General features: G+C 48.4%; 2 protein-coding genes across 4 annotated transcripts; both read left to right on the forward strand.

The window, feature by feature from the left end:
- Nucleotides 1-1,868: 1,868 nt before the first annotated feature.
- Nucleotides 1,869-6,914, forward strand: LOC127300814 (uncharacterized). 2 transcript variants are annotated; one of them, XM_051330988.2, is made up of 5 exons: nucleotides 1,870-2,040; nucleotides 2,201-2,616; nucleotides 2,731-5,309; nucleotides 5,497-6,305; nucleotides 6,401-6,914. In XM_051330988.2, the coding sequence occupies exons 2-4, from the start codon at nucleotides 2,215-2,217 to the stop codon at nucleotides 6,065-6,067; spliced, it is 3,552 nt and encodes a 1,183-aa protein (XP_051186948.1). In that variant the 5' UTR covers nucleotides 1,870-2,040; nucleotides 2,201-2,214; the 3' UTR covers nucleotides 6,068-6,305; nucleotides 6,401-6,914. The 2 variants fall into 2 exon arrangements, with proteins under 2 accessions (XP_051186947.1, XP_051186948.1); XM_051330987.2 differs by having other exon boundaries at nucleotides 1,869-2,040; nucleotides 2,201-5,309.
- A 5,023-nt stretch (nucleotides 6,915-11,937) lies between these two features.
- Nucleotides 11,938-16,650, forward strand: LOC127300815 (CRM-domain containing factor CFM3, chloroplastic/mitochondrial). Of its 2 annotated transcripts, XR_007851574.2 has the most exons (10): nucleotides 11,938-13,269; nucleotides 13,423-13,876; nucleotides 13,997-14,127; nucleotides 14,538-14,888; nucleotides 15,015-15,171; nucleotides 15,259-15,551; nucleotides 15,636-15,695; nucleotides 15,792-15,881; nucleotides 16,079-16,245; nucleotides 16,368-16,650. XR_007851574.2 is itself a non-coding variant. In XM_051330989.2 (9 exons), the coding sequence occupies exons 1-9, from the start codon at nucleotides 12,007-12,009 to the stop codon at nucleotides 16,160-16,162; spliced, it is 2,883 nt and encodes a 960-aa protein (XP_051186949.1). In that variant the 5' UTR covers nucleotides 11,938-12,006; the 3' UTR covers nucleotides 16,163-16,650. The 2 variants fall into 2 exon arrangements, 1 of the variants encoding a protein (XP_051186949.1); XM_051330989.2 differs by having other exon boundaries at nucleotides 16,079-16,650.
- The last annotated feature ends 748 nt before the right edge of the window (nucleotides 16,651-17,398 follow it).

Here is a 17,398-nt window from a genome sequence, read left to right on the forward strand (position 1 = left end):
GCTTCGCTTTTTGTTGTGTCATGCATGCCCAGAGCGTCCCCTGTGTAGCGGGGATGGGCTCGGGTCGCCGGACACCTATTGGTCCGCGTCGGACGGAAAGAGGCTTTGGAGCGCACGGTTGAACTTTTTTTGTCCAACGCACCTCTAATATTTTTGAGGGACGCTTTGGGAGACACATCCGGAGATGCGTGGCCAACATTCCGACTTGCTCCTAAATCTAGTTTAAAACCATACACGTCCATCTAGCTTCTTAGTTTTCAACAGGTCTCCCTTGAGCTAGCCTTTGTGTTAAGATTAAAAAGAAGAGCCCTCTTTTCATACGACTCGGTGATTCCATTGCTCTATCCGGCCGCAAGATTCGATCGCGTACAGCACGAGCACGAGATGGGTTGGGGACTTAGAAATGAGCTATGGTCGCTGTGGTAATAGATAGCCCAAAATGGGTGCTAACAGTTTGTAAGGATATCTTCTTCTAAATATGTGATCTTGGCCTTTTTGGAAAAAAGAACTTGCAAATGTTTGAAAACTCTAGAAAAAGGCCGACCTTCTCGAAGGGAAGATAACTCGTTCCGCACGCGAAGTGGTCTCTCTACTCGCCACGTGTCACAAGGGGAAGCAATGTGGGGATGAGGGAGGAGAGAGAAGACAAAGGAGGCTGGCTTGTGTCAGCTTTTCCCATTTTTTTCCTAGATTCGTTTTTCCAAAATAAAATATCTTGAGAACCGTAAGTCCAAACTACGAACCGTTTCCACTTTTGAGACCCTCTCGTCGAGATCTTCAAAACTAGATCCCATGTTGATAGGTTTCAAGATATTTTTTTCGTACTTCCTATACTACTATGGTTGTAATCGTGGTGTGTACTTAACTGTACTCGTGCTTCAACTGATAAGTATTTCTGTTTTTAGTGTATTTGATACAGTTTTTTCCTTACTCAGTAATTGTACTTACCCGTGTGCTACTGTACATGTATTCTGTAGCAGTACTTCCTCGTGTGCCCGACTGTACTTCTGTACGTGTAGTTTGTCGTGCGTATTACTGTACTTCTGTACATGTACTCGCTCGTGTGCATGACTGTACTCGCTCGTCTGCACGACTGTACTCGCTCGTGTGCGCCACTGTACTCGTGTGTTGTACATAATTGTACTCGTCTGTTATACGTAACTGTACTCGTGTGTTGTGTCGGGAGTGCTAGCAACGCGCACAAAAGTATAATTTAATTGCATGGAGAAGTCGCAGTAGCGCGGGGCGAGTACGTGCGGGACACGACCGCGAAGCACAAACGACATATGTGGGCGAGTACGCGCGAGGACGTACGCGGCTCGCTTCGTAGGCGGACCAGACCCTTAGGAAGGTTGGCCTTTTTCTAGTTGTACCCATGGCAAATGTTCCCTCACGAGAAAGATTGTGAAAATTATTCTTTATTAATATTTTTTGAATAATTCTAATACTAGATAGATATAAAACTTTTCCTTATGCAACAAAAAGGCAGAAACAATTTGTAAGAAGAGTTAAATTTTGCAAAGCCAAACAACATCCCAACAAGGCAACAACCTCATAAAAAAAAAGAATCAATGTTCTTCAAGTCAAAAAAAAAATCAATGTTCTTGTTTGGGAAGATTATAAATTTGATGATACAATCCTTTAAAATCAAATCTTTTTCTGGCAGCATGCATCTAATGAGGAGGTTAGGTCGCTTAGGTCAGTCTTTAAAATTATCAAATCTCTTCATTGAAAAAGATAGAGATCAAATCTTGGCACATTTATAGTTACTATTTAGATTAGAAAGTCATAAATACGCGTAATTAATTACCCCTATAAATATTTCACTTCCAAACATAGATCTGCAACATCTGGGTGGCCACTTTAGGAGCACGCCGGTTCCGGAACAGACCATCCGTCGCAGGCGGTGGTGGCCGCCTAGCCCCAGCCCCCAGCTCGTCGGAATTCGGAGACCTCCGCCACTCAACCTGTCTCCATCTCTCGCCGTCCACATCACCACGGCGGCACCGCCGCGGCGCCCCGCCTGACGTCTGTTCCAAGGTGAGTGCCTCGTCCGTCCCCTTCTTGTACGGCAAAGTTTGTCGGAGGACCGTCCCGTCGCCGGATAGATATATGGCCGAATCGGAATTTTAGGGTTTGGTTCTTATCTCCAATGTTGGGCTCGATTAAAGGTGCCTTTTTTTCTAATCTGGATTTGTAGAGCCCGTGTCAAGAATGGTGGGTGTGGAGCCGCCGCCGGCGCCCGCGCGAACTCCGATTGGCGCCAGACTGGCGGCCCGTGGGGTGAGGCCGAGGAAGGTCTCCGCCAAGCGTTCCTGGCCGCCCGGCTGCGGCCGCTTCGCCCCTGCCCCCGAGGCCGGCGACGGTGAGAAGGGCGCCGCCGGTGGCGTTATCGATGGCAGAGTGGAGGAGGCAGCCGGCCACGCCGGCGTTTCCTCCGCGGCGTCTAACAGCGACCTCCCGCTCGCTCAGCCTCAGCCGGAGACTGAGGGGTTGGTGGATGAGAAGAAGGATTGTGGAGGAGCGGACATCGCCACCGCGTCTGTTTCTCCCGCGGCGTGCAACGGCGACCTCACACCTGCACCGCCTCAGCCAGAGACTAAGGGGCTGGTTGAGGTGAAGGAGGAGGGTGGAGGAGCGGACATCGCCACCGCGTCTGTTTCTTCGGCGGCGTGCAACGGCAACCTCCCATCTGCATCACCTCAGCCAGAGACTAAAGGGCTGATTGAGGTAAAGGAGGGTGGAGAACAGGACATCGCCACTGCGGCCGTTTCTTCCCCGGCGTGCAACAGCAGCCTCCCGCAAGCCCTGCCTCTGCCGGAGACAGACGGGGTGGAGGAGAGGAAGGAGGGTGGAGAGGAACAATTGCCGGACAATGGCAATGTGCAGTCATCTAATGGCCTTTCAGAGAGCATGGCGATCGAGGTGATGCCGCTGGCGTTTGCTGCTCCGCATAATTTTACTGTTGCTGCTGTCAATGGTTTTGTCGACAATGGCGGGCATGGGGCCGAGCCCTTGCCGATGGAGGCCAAGGGAGGCCTGGGGAGTGATCAGCTGGTTAGGGAGGAGGATCTGTCTGGCAATGGGGGTGGTGGTGTGATGGAAAACAGAGTTGATTCTGGTGAATTGGAGAGGGAGGATGATGGCCATGATGCAGTCAGAAAGAAGAGGTGGTTAATGTCTGTTGTGAATCCACCTCCCAAGAGGAGAGCCGTCTCGGCTATACGCAAATTTCCACCTGGCTGTGGGAGGTCTGCTGTTACTGCAACTGGCAGCAGAGATGACAAAGTGCTTGTATTGGATGCCACACCTATCAGTTATGCCACCGGGGCTGCCTCTGTAGCAGATGCCTTGCGCACGGCTCCAGCTTCAGGTCTCGGTGCTTCTCCAGCGTTACAGCAAGATGCTTCTAATAAGGAGGTGAAAGGCAAAAGAGAAGGGGTGGCAGTTGCAGAAACTAACAAGGCAAAAGGTAAGAACCAGGAATCTCATGTTGTCGATGGTGTTGTTTCTAGTGATTTTGTAGGCAGCCAACCCGATAGTGGCTGTCCACAGAATGCTGTTACAAAAGCTTCACCAAGGCATGGTTTCGGTGAAAATGTGAATGGGAAGAGGCCATTGCATGAAGGGAAGCATGTAGCACTAGTAGCTAGGGATCGTGAGGTGAGACGCAAAGTCGAAGGAAGTTTGCAGGAAGGTACAACCAAGAGTCATGGCAGAGGTCTTGTTGATGCAAAGACATATGTCAAGCGGCCAAAGAGTAGTGTCACAATGAGAGACACATTGCCGGATGATATAGAGGTCTCTAGGGATAGCATGCCAAGAAACAACAATTCGGACACTCGGAGAGGCAATGAGCGCTCCAATAGTGACATGAAGCAAGGCATTGCTAAGTTGAAGAGTAATGCCATAGGCAAGGGCTCTTTGAATAGGAAATCTAAGGAGTCTAAGTGTGGAAATCATGATGCGGCCGATCAAATTGAAGAAAACGACAATTTGAACTTTGTTGCCGATAAGGTAATTGTACAAGCATTGATGGCCCCGGACAAATGCCCATGGACAAAAGGAAGGAAGTCTATTGGTAGTGCTTCTAGTTCTCTTCCTCCTAGGAGCAAGTCTCTTCCTCGTAGGAACAATAAGAAAAAGGATGATACTCCAAGAAAAGAATTGCCCCCCAAACCGACCCCTTCTATAGAGACCGCTAACGACACAATCGAGGACCAAGAACAGTCTTGCTCGGAAGATGACGATGCCTCTATGGCATTAGTTGTTGATGAAAGAAAGAAAGAGTTGTGTGTCACCCTCCCTCCTTGTGCTCCGTCTGGGGACCAAAGCGTTGATGCCCGAAGCAAAGCCAAGAAGTTGCTTAAGTTGTTCCAGCTGATATGTCGGAAGCTCATGCAAGCCGAGGAACAAGGTACACGTAAGGTTGGAAGAATTGACATTGAGGCCGTCAACGCTATCAAGAAGAACTATGAAGGATATACTAAGCCCGGGCCTATCGTCGGCAATGTTCCCGGTGTTGATGTTGGCGATGAATTTCACTTTCGAGTTGAGTTGTCAATTGTTGGACTACATCGGCCGTACCAAGGAGGTATTGACACTGCCAAGGTGAATGGTATCCCCGTTGCAATAAGCATTGTCGCTTCCGGTGGATACCCCGATGAATTGTCTAGCTCGGACGAGTTAATATATACGGGCTCCGGAGGTAAGGCCATTGGCAAGAAGGAGGCGGAAGATCAAGAGCTTAAGCGTGGTAATCTTGCCTTGAAGAATTGCATTGAAGCTAAGACGCCGGTCAGGGTGACTCATGGGTTCAAAGGTCAAAGCAAAGGTGAAGCCGGGAATTCTAAATCCAAGCAAGTATCGACATACACTTATGATGGGTTGTATATGGTGGTGGATTGTTGGCAAGAAGGAGAAAAGGGGTCGATGGTCTTCAAGTACAAGTTGAAAAGGATCCCGGGTCAACCTGAATTAGCTTTACACATAGTCAGGGAGACAAGGAAGTCCAAAGTTCGGGCAGGTCTTTGTTGTCCTGATATATCTCAGGGAAAAGAGAGGATTCCCATATGTGTGATCAACACAATTGATGATATGCAGCCAGCACCATTCAAGTATACCACCAAAGTCATATATCCACCTTCATATGCAAAAGAAACCCCAAAAGGTTGTGACTGCACCCACGGTTGCTCAGACTCTAATGGATGTGCTTGTGCAGTGAAGAATGGAGGGGAAATCCCATTCAATTTCAATGGTGCAATTGTTCATGCAAAGCCTCTCATATATGAGTGTGGTCCATCATGCAGGTATGTTCTTTATTTCGTTGAGTTAACATATCCTAACTAGATGGGAATAACCATTTGATTTTAATTTAGTTGTTTTTTAGATCACCAAATTGAATTGTTCTTTCACATTGGACAACCTGGTTAAAATGAAATCACATAGTTCTTTTGCTAATTAGTGATCTAACCAAATGCTGGAAATTACATTCAGGTGCCCTCCAACATGCCACAATAGGGTGAGCCAACATGGTGTAAAAATTCAGCTGGAAATATTCAAGACAGGAGAGACAGGCTGGGGTGTAAGATCTCTCAGTTCTATCTCTTCAGGCAGTTTCATATGTGAGTATGGAGGTCAGCTATTGCAAGATACGGAAGCTGAAAAGACAGAGAATGATGAGTACCTGTTTGATATTGGTCATAACTATGACGATGAAGAACTTTGGAAGGGTCTTCCATCAATGATTCCAGGTTTAGAATCTTCTACCCCTGAGACAATGGAGGAAGCTGTGGGCTTCACGATAGATGCTGCAAAGTGTGGCAACGTTGGAAGGTTCATCAACCATAGCTGTACCCCAAACCTGTATGCACAAAATGTCCTCTGGGACCATGATGACAAGAGGATGCCGCACATTATGTTTTTCGCTGCAGAGAACATTCCTCCGCTGCAAGAGCTGACTTACCACTACAATTATACAATAGGTCAAGTCCGTGACAAGAATGGCGAGGAAAAGATAAAAGAATGCTTGTGTGGTTCGTTTGAGTGCTGTCACAGGCTCTACTAAGTTGTTGGTGGCTGGTGATGGTAATGTTCATATTCAGTGGAAAGCAGTCCTATCACGGCAGTGCTCATTCGCTGTACCCTTCTGGTCACTTTGCACTCGCTGATGACATGTAGTCTTTCTTTTCTGTTCTACTAGAACTCTTATCCGTTACTGCATTTTGAAGAGCATATGAGCTAGAGTAGCTCACCCTTTTCATCTATATAAGTGAAACTTCAAAGGAGTATTTCGAAGTGTCCAGGTATGTTTTACTGTTTCTTCTCTTTCTCGAAAGGAAATTGTACTGTGTATTACATGAGGTTTGACTGTTGGTCTTTTATGTGATGGATTTTGCAGAACCAAGCATTTTGCCCTCTGCACATTCTCCTCGTGAAATCTTCGCATGGTACTGAAGGATACAAATGTGCAGTGATTAGCTTGTTGGAGCTTCGCTGTTTTTTTGTAGGTTAGTAGTTGCATCAACCTAGTAGGAAAGAGGATAGCCACAATTGTTCAGAGCTGCGCAGGCCGAGTTCCGCTCTTCCGATGCCTGGGACAGACTGCATGACAGTTTGCTGTGAAATGCCTCTGCATAAGGACTGCCCGCATCATTTTGCTCAGTTGTGGATCACAAGGCTGCAGCAAGCTGGTGACTGAAGTTGTGGATTCCAATGTTCTTTTCTATTTTGTGTTTAAAAATGACCATCTTGGATCAAAAGCTTTCCTTAGAATACTGCCAGCTCTTCCTGATTGTAGTGTTATTTTGCACTACTATCCGATAAACTTGCTGTAGAGCTGCTTTCTGATGCCAGCACGCATTTTGCAGCATCAGGCCAAATAATAGTAATAATATTACAGCTGTTTGAGGTTCTATTTGGTAATGCAGTGGAATATGACCGTCTTTCAGTGAAAACAATATTTCTACATGTTTGTATTCTGTTATGTTTGTTGTTTCGTGAATCCTGTTGCAGGATCAACATTGCTCTCCTTTCTAGTTAGATGATAACCGATGATTAATATGGAGAACCAGGTAAGAAACTAAAACCTGTTGGATCTTGGCATATTAAACACACATGCACGATATACACTGGAAAAAAGATAATCCAGCTGTTGCCAGTGAAGCTGAAACCATGGCTACCCCTCAACAAGCAGCCTCTAGCTCTTATCCTAGGCCTGAACCATACCCCTCAACAAGCCTCTAGCTCTTATCCTAGGCCTAAACCGCCTGAACCTCTAATTACTGTACAATGAGTAAAATACACGGGACATCATGGAACTTGTCCTTAAAAATCAGTTTGGTCACTGTACTCAGGAAAACTGAATTTACGGTCCTGAAAGTCGCGTTGCTGGCTCATGTACGATCACTGAAGACAATAAACGTACGTATTTGCAACCGTGGCACGATGTTGACCAAGTCAGCTGTGCATTTATTTTGCAAAAAGCCCCACGAATTATTTATTAATCGTCATGACATCTTCTCCATGAAACAAGGACGAGGCTTTCTTCATCGTGCAGGACCTCACGCCGTTCTGCTCTGCCCGTCCCGCACAGGAGAGCGTGACCTCGCGGCCACAGTAGTTGATGCATCTTCACTACCGGAAAATCTGTCTATGCCGTGTGCCCAATGTTTGCCGTGCGGCAACACACGGCAAAGAAATTAATGCCGTGAGCCTACAGAGCGAGCGCACGGCATAGAACAAGCCCACGGCACATTAGTCGAAAGCGCACGGCAAAGACCAGGCACACGGCAAAACCTTCAGAAGACGCACGGCAAAGGAAAGCCCACGGCATAGAACGGGAACGACGCACGGCAACTTGATGACGCCGCCTACAGGGGGACAACCTAGCTTCAACAACCTCGGCATCGTCCGCCGGCTTTGAAACCTCAACTTAAATCTTCGGGTGTTGGGCAATGTGTCAATGTATTATGAATCTATGCACTTGTTATGCACTATTTGTGGTTATGGAACATGTATTATGCACTATTTGTGGTTATGAAAATTGTATTATGCATCATTTGTCAATGTATTATAAATCTATGTTGGCTTTGATGCAAATATGTTGCTGTGGTGCCACTGCTGTTGGATTAGATGCAATTATATCAATATCTCTATTTTAATTGCAGGGATTCCTGTAAACAAATGAAAAAGAAAAAAAAAAGTGGCCTATGCCATGTGCCAGCACACGGCAAACAAACCAAATGGCCTATGCCGTGTGCCAGCACACGGCAAAGAGGCCACGCGTCGCCTAGCTGTGTACCTGCGAGGGGTTTTGCCGTGAGTCTTTATCCAGGAAGCACACGACACATATAAATGCACGGCGAAGCATCGGCTCACGGCGAAAAATGCCACACGGTGAAGAGACAGCTCACGGCATAGTCAGACGCACGGCGAAGCAACAGCTCACGGCAAAACAGCGGCGCACGGCAAACATCAAAACAAGGGCGCACGGCGAAAACTTCGCTCACGGCAGACTGCGCCTCGGACCTACCATCTGGTTCCGTCGACGTTGGGGCCGTCGTTAGGTGCTTTACTTTGCCGTGGAGCTCAGCACGGCACACGGCAGAAATTTTGCCGTGCGGGTCTGCGTATGTGCACGGCAAAGATTCATTGCCGTGGCCTTCTCTGCCGTGTGTGCTTTGCCGTGCGCTTACACACGGCAAAGTGTTTGCCGTGTGGGTTTAGGTATTTGCCGTGGGTCCTTGGCACACGACAGAGTCCAGATTTCCGGTAGTGCTTGCATCTCCTCTAGCGATGAGCACTCACGCCCGCGCTTGGCGCGAACAATCGGTTCAACAAGAGGTTGCTGGAGGTGCATCTCCATCGGGGCGACGTGACTGTTTGTGTCCGCGCGGGTCTAAAATGTGTTAAGAATCAGATCTAGCGGCCTGACGCATATTGATCGGGCCGTCCGCGGAGACGCAAACGCAGCGCATGTTTGCCAACTGGCCGTGGCCGGTACAGGATTACGTCGTGATCGACGACGACGAGTAGACGCAGGCGTTAGTTTTTTTATTTTCCTTTCTTTACTATGTAAATTATGTTTTTATGTTGGAAAATGCAAAATCAAAAAAAAATGCGTCGTGCCACTGGACCCACCTGACGCAAACAAACATGCAGTCAATTTCGACTATTTAGATCGACGTAATCGAATGGGCACGAACATTTTAAGCATCCATTTTGCGACGCCCCGGCTGGCAACAAGTAGGATACTCGTTGTTTGTACGCTGAGTTAGCTATGATGCTAAAGCTTCATACAAACCAGGAACAGTGGCAGACCCATGCACCATGCACGCACGTGCCTCGCATCAGCCCAGCCAGCTCGCGTGCAAACAAACGGCATCGCCCTCTTCCTTTCCAGCGAGGATGGCGATTAAATAATTTAGGGAGCTTTTTACAAAATAAACGCACAGCTGACTGGTCATCATTGTGCCACGTTTGTAAATACGTATGTGTATCGTCTCCGGTGATCGTACATGAGCCGGCAACGCGACTTCAAGGACCGTAAATTTAACTTTCCTGAGTACAATGACCAAACTGATTTATACGGACAAGTTCAATGATGTCCCGTGTATTTTACTCACTGTACAATTGTACTGAATACGACCACCACTCACACCTATTCCAGACCTTTAAACCCCTGACCACCTAGATCTATAGTAGTAACTAAAAGACCCAATCACCAAAATAACCCTCTCTATCCCCCTCCCTGACATGAACACTTGTTTCCAGCCACCTATGGCCTTCCAAGACTTAGTTTCCCATAAACATGAACAGCGTATTTAAATATATTGCATATTAGTTGTCGCTGATTTCTTATAGGTTACTACTAAATCGGCCGGTGGATGTGCGGGTCACGCACTACGTTTTGAAGGTGACCGATGGTGTGTGGAGGCGACAGCCCGGGAAGGTGTTGTTGGTGATTTGTGCAGAGCGTGGCGATTTTTTGTCGGAAAATGATTAGATACCCCCGGGGGACGAACGTCTCGCAGCCTCCTGCTTGTGCGTGCGACGCGTGTCGCTGGGCCCACCCTAACTGCGTCGTCTCCTACCTCCTGCTCTTCCCCTTTTCCGCCCCCAAATCCCCGTCCGACGGCACCACACCTTCCCGCTGCGTCGAGCTTCTCGCCTCGTCGCCGGCCCGCCTCCCCCGACCTCCTCCAGCAGTCTCCCCGCCCTCGCCAGCGGCCGCAGCCCCCTACCTCCTCCTCCTTCAGGCGCCCTGAGGAGCGCGCCGCGGCGGAGCGAGCGCACCGAGTAGGGAGGTGGAGGCGCGCGGATGCGGAGGCGGAGGCGCGGAGGCCGAAGGAGACGGACGAGGGCGTGGTCGTGGCTCCGGCGACGTAGGGCTCTCCAAGGACCGCCCGCAGCGTCGCAAGCAGCGCGATCCTACCGACGATCGCCATCGTCGGCGGTGGCTTGCGGAGACGCGCAGCGAGCGAGCGTGGATCAATGCCACGCTCCAGCTCTCACTCGCCAAGGTCGAGGAGGTCAGTCTCACACTCACACCGGCCCCCCGCACTCCAATCCCCATCCCGCGTCTCCCAGCACTACTAGATTGGTTCGTGTCGGAGTTCGTGGGAGAAAATCCGTAGGTGGCGCTCTGCGACTCGGTTCCCGATTTCTGTGTCGATTTTGACTTCATTTCAATTCCCCCTGCAGGCGGCGTCCGGGGCGGTGCAGTGCCAGCTGCTCGACATGGTGCTGGCGCGGGCGGCGGCGCTGTCGGAGCGAGCAGCGTTCGGGCGATGGCTGCAAGACGGACTAGAAATTGACGCCGTGCTGCAAGGTCGTGCGTTGCTGCCGGCGGAGGCCGGCGTTGCTACCTTTAAGGGCCAGGCGTCGACATGCTACAGCCATGTTCCGGTCGACGACGCTGCTGTGTAGCCCAATTTTGGGATGCTACTAGTGGCTGTCATTGGTGCTATCAGCCGAGGGCGTTGATGCTACAAGCGGTCACCGCCGATGCTACAAGCGCCGCCTCCATCTCGCGCTCCTCTGCTTCGTTTAGGAGTTTTGCTGCCTTAGGCCTGCGGCGTTGCTACCTGCGGAGGTCGTTTTTGCTATTTAAGGTGTCCGACATTTGCTACCGGCGGAGTGTGGATTTTTGCTACCATAGACATAGGGCGTTGCTACTAGCAGCTTGTGGCGTTGCTGTCCTGGACGGACGGAGTTGCTGCAACCTTGGACGGCGTTGCTGCCGGCGGCAGGCGATGTCTCCGTTGATGTCTTAGAGGATTTGCAGCATATGAATAAAAAAATTGCTACAATTTATTTGCGGGTTTGCTACATCTGCGTAATATGTTTGCTACGTGATCTCCGGCGAGGTTTCCGGCGGGCCCTGCCTTTTTATTTTCTTTTCTTTTCTGAACGAACCGTTTTTTGCTTCAGTCATTTGCTGCCGGGGGTGATTTTTTGCTGTCGGAGATGTTTTTTTGCTACATGCAAATCTAACCGTCAAAATGGTTGATCCGACGGCTAGGGACCCGGGGGCTGGGGAATCAGATCCCCGGGGGACGCCCAGCAGTTTCCTTTTTTGTCTGGTTTTTTTGTTAACTAACCAGGCAGTTTTTTTTTCTTAACCTTAATCTATATCTCTTATCAAGCAAAACCACACCAACATCCAGATATTATGTCTTTACATGCAACCTGTCCACATCATCTCTTTTTTTATCCATCCAATTATTCATGTCACCCCCACACATTTATTAATTACAGTTTAGATTTGCATGCAATGCAACCACATCATCCATTCATCTAGACATCCTTTATCCATATTATCAACCTTTAGCCATCACATACACAACCATTTCACTTAAATTCAGAAACTCGGATATTGTGACCATTTATATCTTAGACAAATTTAGAAGCAATATGGGCCCAAGGCCCAAACCCCGCGATATCTCCTCGCATCATCTTCCCCGCACCTCCCACATCCTGCCCAAGCTCCGCTCCTCCCCTCCAATGGCGCTGCTCTTCCCACACCCCGCCCTCTCCCCCAAACCTCCATTCCCCTCAACACGGACACGGCGTACCACCTGTATCAGCGGCGCCTCCTCCGCTCTCCCCTCCGCCGCGGCGCCATCCCCATCCACCTCCTCGCCGTACAAGGCGCCGGCGCCGGACGGCGGCGCGGAGGTAAGTAAGAAGAAGAAGAGGAGGAACCTCAAGCCGAGCTTCGAGGAGCAGGCCCTCCGCCGCTGGTCGGCGAGGGCGCCCTCACAGCGCTCCTCCTTCCCCTGGCAGCGGCAGCCTCAGCAGCAGCCGCGGCCGGCTCACCGAGAAGACGAAGCCGCGCACGCCCAAGAACCCACTAGCGCCACGCTTCGGTCCATCGTGGAGTACTTCGACTACGACTCCTCGGCTGGTGGCGACGGCGGTGTTGATGTTGATGTTGGTGCTGGTGCACGAGGCGACAGAGGAGCGGGCAAGGGCAAGAACAGTGTAGCTCTCGGCGAAGCGGCCCAGGTTCGGGACGAAGAGCCGCGTTCACAGCCGAGTTATCTGCTCGGGAGCCGGCCGGTCTCCGCGCCGTGGATGCACGGGCAAGAAAGACACGCCACCGTCGACCGGCTGGTCTCGGGTCCGGCGGATGATGGAGACGAGGAAGAGGCTGACAGGAATGGTGTGTTCGACGATGAGCTAGGTTCGGTGGAAGAAGACGAGGAATGGGTGGACAATCTTGCCGTACTGGAAGAAGAGCCAATAGCCGAGGATTTGGAAGGGGAATTGTACGAGGATGAGGATCCCGCCTCGCCGACAGCAAATTCTTCTTTCCAGCTGGATCCTATACTGGACCGAGGTTCTACAGGCAGTGGTTTCGACATGAGCACTAGGCGAAGCAGTGTAAGCTCAATCGTCAACACATTGAGGAATTCGATGGAGGAAAGTGCCACAATTGGGCGTTCCGACGCGGAAGATTTCGTGCAGAAGCTTGGTCCAGTGCTGCTTCCATGGGAGAGGGAGGGAGGGGGCGCGTCTGATGGCGGCATGCGAAGGAAGCATACCAATGCCGAGCTGGCAGAGAGGACTATCCCGGAACCGGAGCTCCGGAGGCTTAGAGATGTGGCGTTGAGGATGAAGGAGAGGATGAGGGTTGGTCCAGGAGGGGTTACTCAGGCCGTTGTGGAGACCATCCACAGCAAATGGAAGGTGGATGAGGTGGTCAAGATGAGGTTTGAAGGCCCTCCAAGCCTGAACATGAAGAGAACTCATGAGTTGCTAGAGGTACCTATTGCCATGGCCTTTTTATCCTCTTTGATTTTACCTTGTCACTACAACCATGGATTGAGCGAAAGCATGTGTTATTCTTGTGTGGTTTTTTCAGTTCAGTGAAATCTGATAGGCATTTGTATTTGTGGCCTTGTATTTGTCAATCAGGACAGGACTGGAGGAACCGTGATATGGAGGTCAGGGAGGTCCATTGTCTTATATCGAGGGATGAACTACAACCTTCGATGTGTGCAATCATATGCCAAAACAGCGGAAGTTGATTCGTCTCAAGAGGCTGGTGATGCCATTAGTGCTGTACCCAGCTCTTTGCAAAAGTCAAGTGCAAACGACGTGAATCGAGCGACATCTATTGTGATACCATCTCAAGAAGCTACGGAAACATTTGATATCGATAGCTTCTTGGATCAGCTGGGACCACGGTACAAGGATTGGTCTGGTCGCAGCCCCATCCCTGTGGATGCTGACTTGCTTCCCGGTTTAGTTCCTGGGTACAAGCCACCATTTAGGCAACTTCCTTACAGGACTAAAATTAGTTTGAAAGATAAGGAGATGACAGCTCTGCGTAGACTTGCAAGACAAACTACTCCACATTTCGCTCTAGGTACTGGAGTGGAGTTGTTTGATCGCTGTACTTACTTGTACTCAATCTTCAATTATTTTTTCCCTCAAAAAAAATCTTCAATTATTTTGTCACCGTTCTTAATTACATGTTTATGGATAGGGAGAAACAGGGAACACCAAGGTCTAGCTACTGCTATTGTTAAATTGTGGGAGAAAAGTTCTATTGTAAAGATTGCTATCAAGAGGGGGGTGCCGAACACATCCAATGATAGAATGGCAGAAGAAATCAAGGTAAAACACACATATTTCAATGTCAATATGCCACGTTATCTGAGTGCTTTACGATACACAAGATTGTTTTATAGGCAGATTTTCTGCTTTTGCTTGCTTATGAGGATGCAATATGTTAACCATTGCCCCTTAGTATTGTTTCTATAATTCATGGCATAAATTATACTGTTAGAAACCTTGAAGAGTCGGTTGGGGAGAAATCACTGTTTCACAACAATGTAGCAAATGGTAAACATTGGGCATCTATGAAACAGATGTTGTATTTCCTTTTCACACTGTGCTATGTTTGCTCTTCTCCTGCTGATTCTTCTGAAGTATGTTTTGAACTCATTGTGTCCTTGATCATATTGTAGCCTATGCATTTTTTTTGTTAGAACATGTCTTGAATCTGTGTAATAAAACACTTGCAGAAATTGACAGGAGGAGTACTTGTCTCGAGGAACAAGGAGTATATTATTTTCTATAGGGGAAATGACTTCGTAACGCCTAAAGTAAGGCAGGTATTGGTGGAACAGCAACAACACGCAATCACTCAGCAGGATCAAGAAGAGCTGGCCCGGCTTAAAGCAGCAGCCTCAATTGCTCCCATCTCCAATTCATTAAAGAATCCTCTAGTTGCTGGCACTCTTGCAGAAACTAGAGAAGCCACATCTCGATGGGGGGAATCACTTAACGATGAGCTGCGGAAAAAGGAAAATACTCGCTTGATTTTGGCAAAACATACCTCTCTTTTGAGGAACATGAAGAGAAAACTGATTTTGGTATGTTCTTGTAGAGACAAAGTCTATATTTTCCTACATTTTCATTCATTCTCTCCATTTTTAGGAATTTTTTGGTTGCGATCTCTGTGCAATAATAAGTTGGTAACAAGTCTTATGTACTTCCAGGCGAAAACAAAAGTTGCAAAAGCAGAGATGGCTTTGGCCAAAGTTCAGAAATATCTCTCTCCAGCAGAGCTTCCAACTGATCTGGAAACTGTTACAGATGAGGAGCGTTTCTTATTTCGCAGAATTGGCCTGAAAATGAAGGCCTTTTTGATGCTTGGTACAACTCACTTTTCACGTAACAGTTGCATTATGGAATGCATAGGGTGAACAGTGCATGATTTACCTCAATGTGTTAATTTCGTAGGCAGACGAGAAGTTTTTGATGGAACTGTGCAAAACATGCACTTTCATTGGAAGCATCGAGAGTTGGTCAAAATTGTTGTGAAGGGGAAGACCTTTGAACAAGTGAAACATATTGCTATTTCTCTAGAAGCTGAGAGTGGAGGCGTGCTCATTGCACTCGACAGGACAACAAAAGGATATTCGATAATTTTCTACCGTGGTAAGAACTATAAAAGGCCCGAAGTTATAAAGCCACGGAACCTATTGACAAGGAGAAAGGCAATGGCAAGGTCTATTGAGCTCCAAAGGCGAGAGGTAACTCAATCGTAAACTCTGATCTCCCTCTTTTTGTATAATTTGAACTAACCTTTTGTATATCGGATGGCTGGACATTTTCAGGCATTAAATCACCATATATCAGTTCTGCGACACAAGATCTGGAAGATGAAGTCCCAGCTTGTAAGTCAATTTATGTCCCATTTCATTGGATCTGAATCTTGAACTGCTATGTAAACTCTTCTTGATGATGCACTACACGTTTGTTATCATCATCAGGTACAGATGAGGGCAGCTGGGGAAAGGCAGGATGCAGGGTTACTCCAAACAGTTGACGAGGATTTGTCTTCAGATGATGATAATATAGAGGTAAAGCATACATGACACCTGACTGGCATAGCAAAATACTCAATTAGAGGATTCCCTTGCAAGCACTCTTTGCTAGTAGAATGTGCAATGGCCCATGCGTTTCGCCTCAATATCTTAAATGCTCTTTTTAACATGTTGCTCAGGGCAATTGCTTTTAAAAAACTTAAGAGGTTGATAGGTAGTTTCTGCTATTGCAGGATGAAGGAGATGAAGCTTACCTGCAAACTTACATCAGTGACGACGAGGATGATGCCGACAATGATTCCAACGAATATCTCTGAGTTGTGGCAGTTTGAACTGATGAAACTCCAGGCCAGTGTTCTTCCCTCACATAGCCACGGTTCAAAACAAGACAAGTCCATATGTAAGGCGGTGCTTGCCCATGTGGTCTCAACTTCTGCACTGCTAGAGCACTGACACTGATAGCATGTAGTTCTGAACCGAAGATGTTGGCAGTACGTGGCTCATATGGCTCCTTTCCAACAGGTCGAAGTGTAATGCTGTTGCCGATAGTGAGTTCCAAAACCAACAAGGCTGCAACCCCAGTGGCATCATTGTTCTACAGATTCAACGAGGTTTCCTCTGGCAAGACCAAGCCAGTCTTTCTTGGGAGGAGGAGGAGGTCTGCAAGAGGGAAGTCTAAACGAGGCTTCGGTGCGTTCCTCTTGCAGCAGCTGTAAATTGCTGTATGTAGTGTTTGATCTACTCTACAGATTCTACTGATGCTGGATATTTCTGGAATGCACTAATATCTGGGGAGTTTGCAGCACTGATGATTTCCTCCTGAACCATTGCAAAATTCCAAAATTCATGTGTTCGTTTGGGCGTTTGGATCCAAATACATGTTTTCACGTGGGAAATGAGGGATTGTATTAGTACAAAGTTTGCAGGACTGCACCGTAAAAATATCTCAACTGTCATTGTACTTTCCTGTAATTTCTTATGCTATTTTAGGGCATCTGATTCACACATAATTCCCTAAAAAAAGAAATATGGAAAACATAGGATTGCAACCTTTTTTGCATTTAATGAAATGTACTGGAAAGGTTCATCATCAAGGAAATGTGTCTATGTAGTGCAATCGAAAAATGAAAGAAAAAAAACCTCACTTGGAGAGAATTTCTAATGACTAAAAAGGAAGAAGATAAATTCATGTAAGTGTAGACAGAGAGAAACAATCGTCCTTCCTCCTCTCCTGACCTAGTCGCCGCCCTCCTCCTCCCTTGCCCCCCTCCCGGGAGGCGGCAGAGGATCCTCCCGCCCCGCCTCGAGCAGCCGCCGTTGCTGCTGGCCCCGGCAGCGGTGGCGGCCCCCCCTCCGTCGAACGACAAGGGGGAGGAGAGGGTTTCCGCGGCGGCATTTCATGGGAGGTGATGAAGCGCCGGTGGAGGAAGTCGGGCGGCATAGCTACTTGGCCAGGGCATGATGCTCTTCGTCGGTAGCCATGGAGGATTCGGTGGAGCGGTGGCGGCCTCCACCCCCGGTGACGGTTCGGCGGTGGTACGCATGATCCACGC

This window comes from Lolium perenne, chromosome 5, assembly GCF_019359855.2.
Source record: "Lolium perenne isolate Kyuss_39 chromosome 5, Kyuss_2.0, whole genome shotgun sequence".
In the NCBI taxonomy this organism is placed as follows: domain Eukaryota; kingdom Viridiplantae; phylum Streptophyta; class Magnoliopsida; order Poales; family Poaceae; genus Lolium; species Lolium perenne.

What these genes read in the sequence shown, in the direction of transcription:
- LOC127300814 (XM_051330987.2), top strand. Translation starts at nt 2,215, where the DNA reads ATGGTGGGTGTGGAGCCGCCGCCGGCGCCCGCGCGAACTCCGATTGGC. An exon ending in GAGTGTGGTCCATCATGCAG is followed by an intron (nt 5,310 to 5,496) that starts GTATGTTCTTTA and finishes AATTACATTCAG; the next exon opens with GTGCCCTCCAACATGCCACA.
- LOC127300815 (XM_051330989.2), top strand. Translation starts at nt 12,007, where the DNA reads ATGGCGCTGCTCTTCCCACACCCCGCCCTCTCCCCCAAACCTCCATTC. An exon ending in TACTCCACATTTCGCTCTAG is followed by an intron (nt 13,877 to 13,996) that starts GTACTGGAGTGG and finishes GTTTATGGATAG; the next exon opens with GGAGAAACAGGGAACACCAA. An exon ending in TGAAGAGAAAACTGATTTTG is followed by an intron (nt 14,889 to 15,014) that starts GTATGTTCTTGT and finishes ATGTACTTCCAG; the next exon opens with GCGAAAACAAAAGTTGCAAA.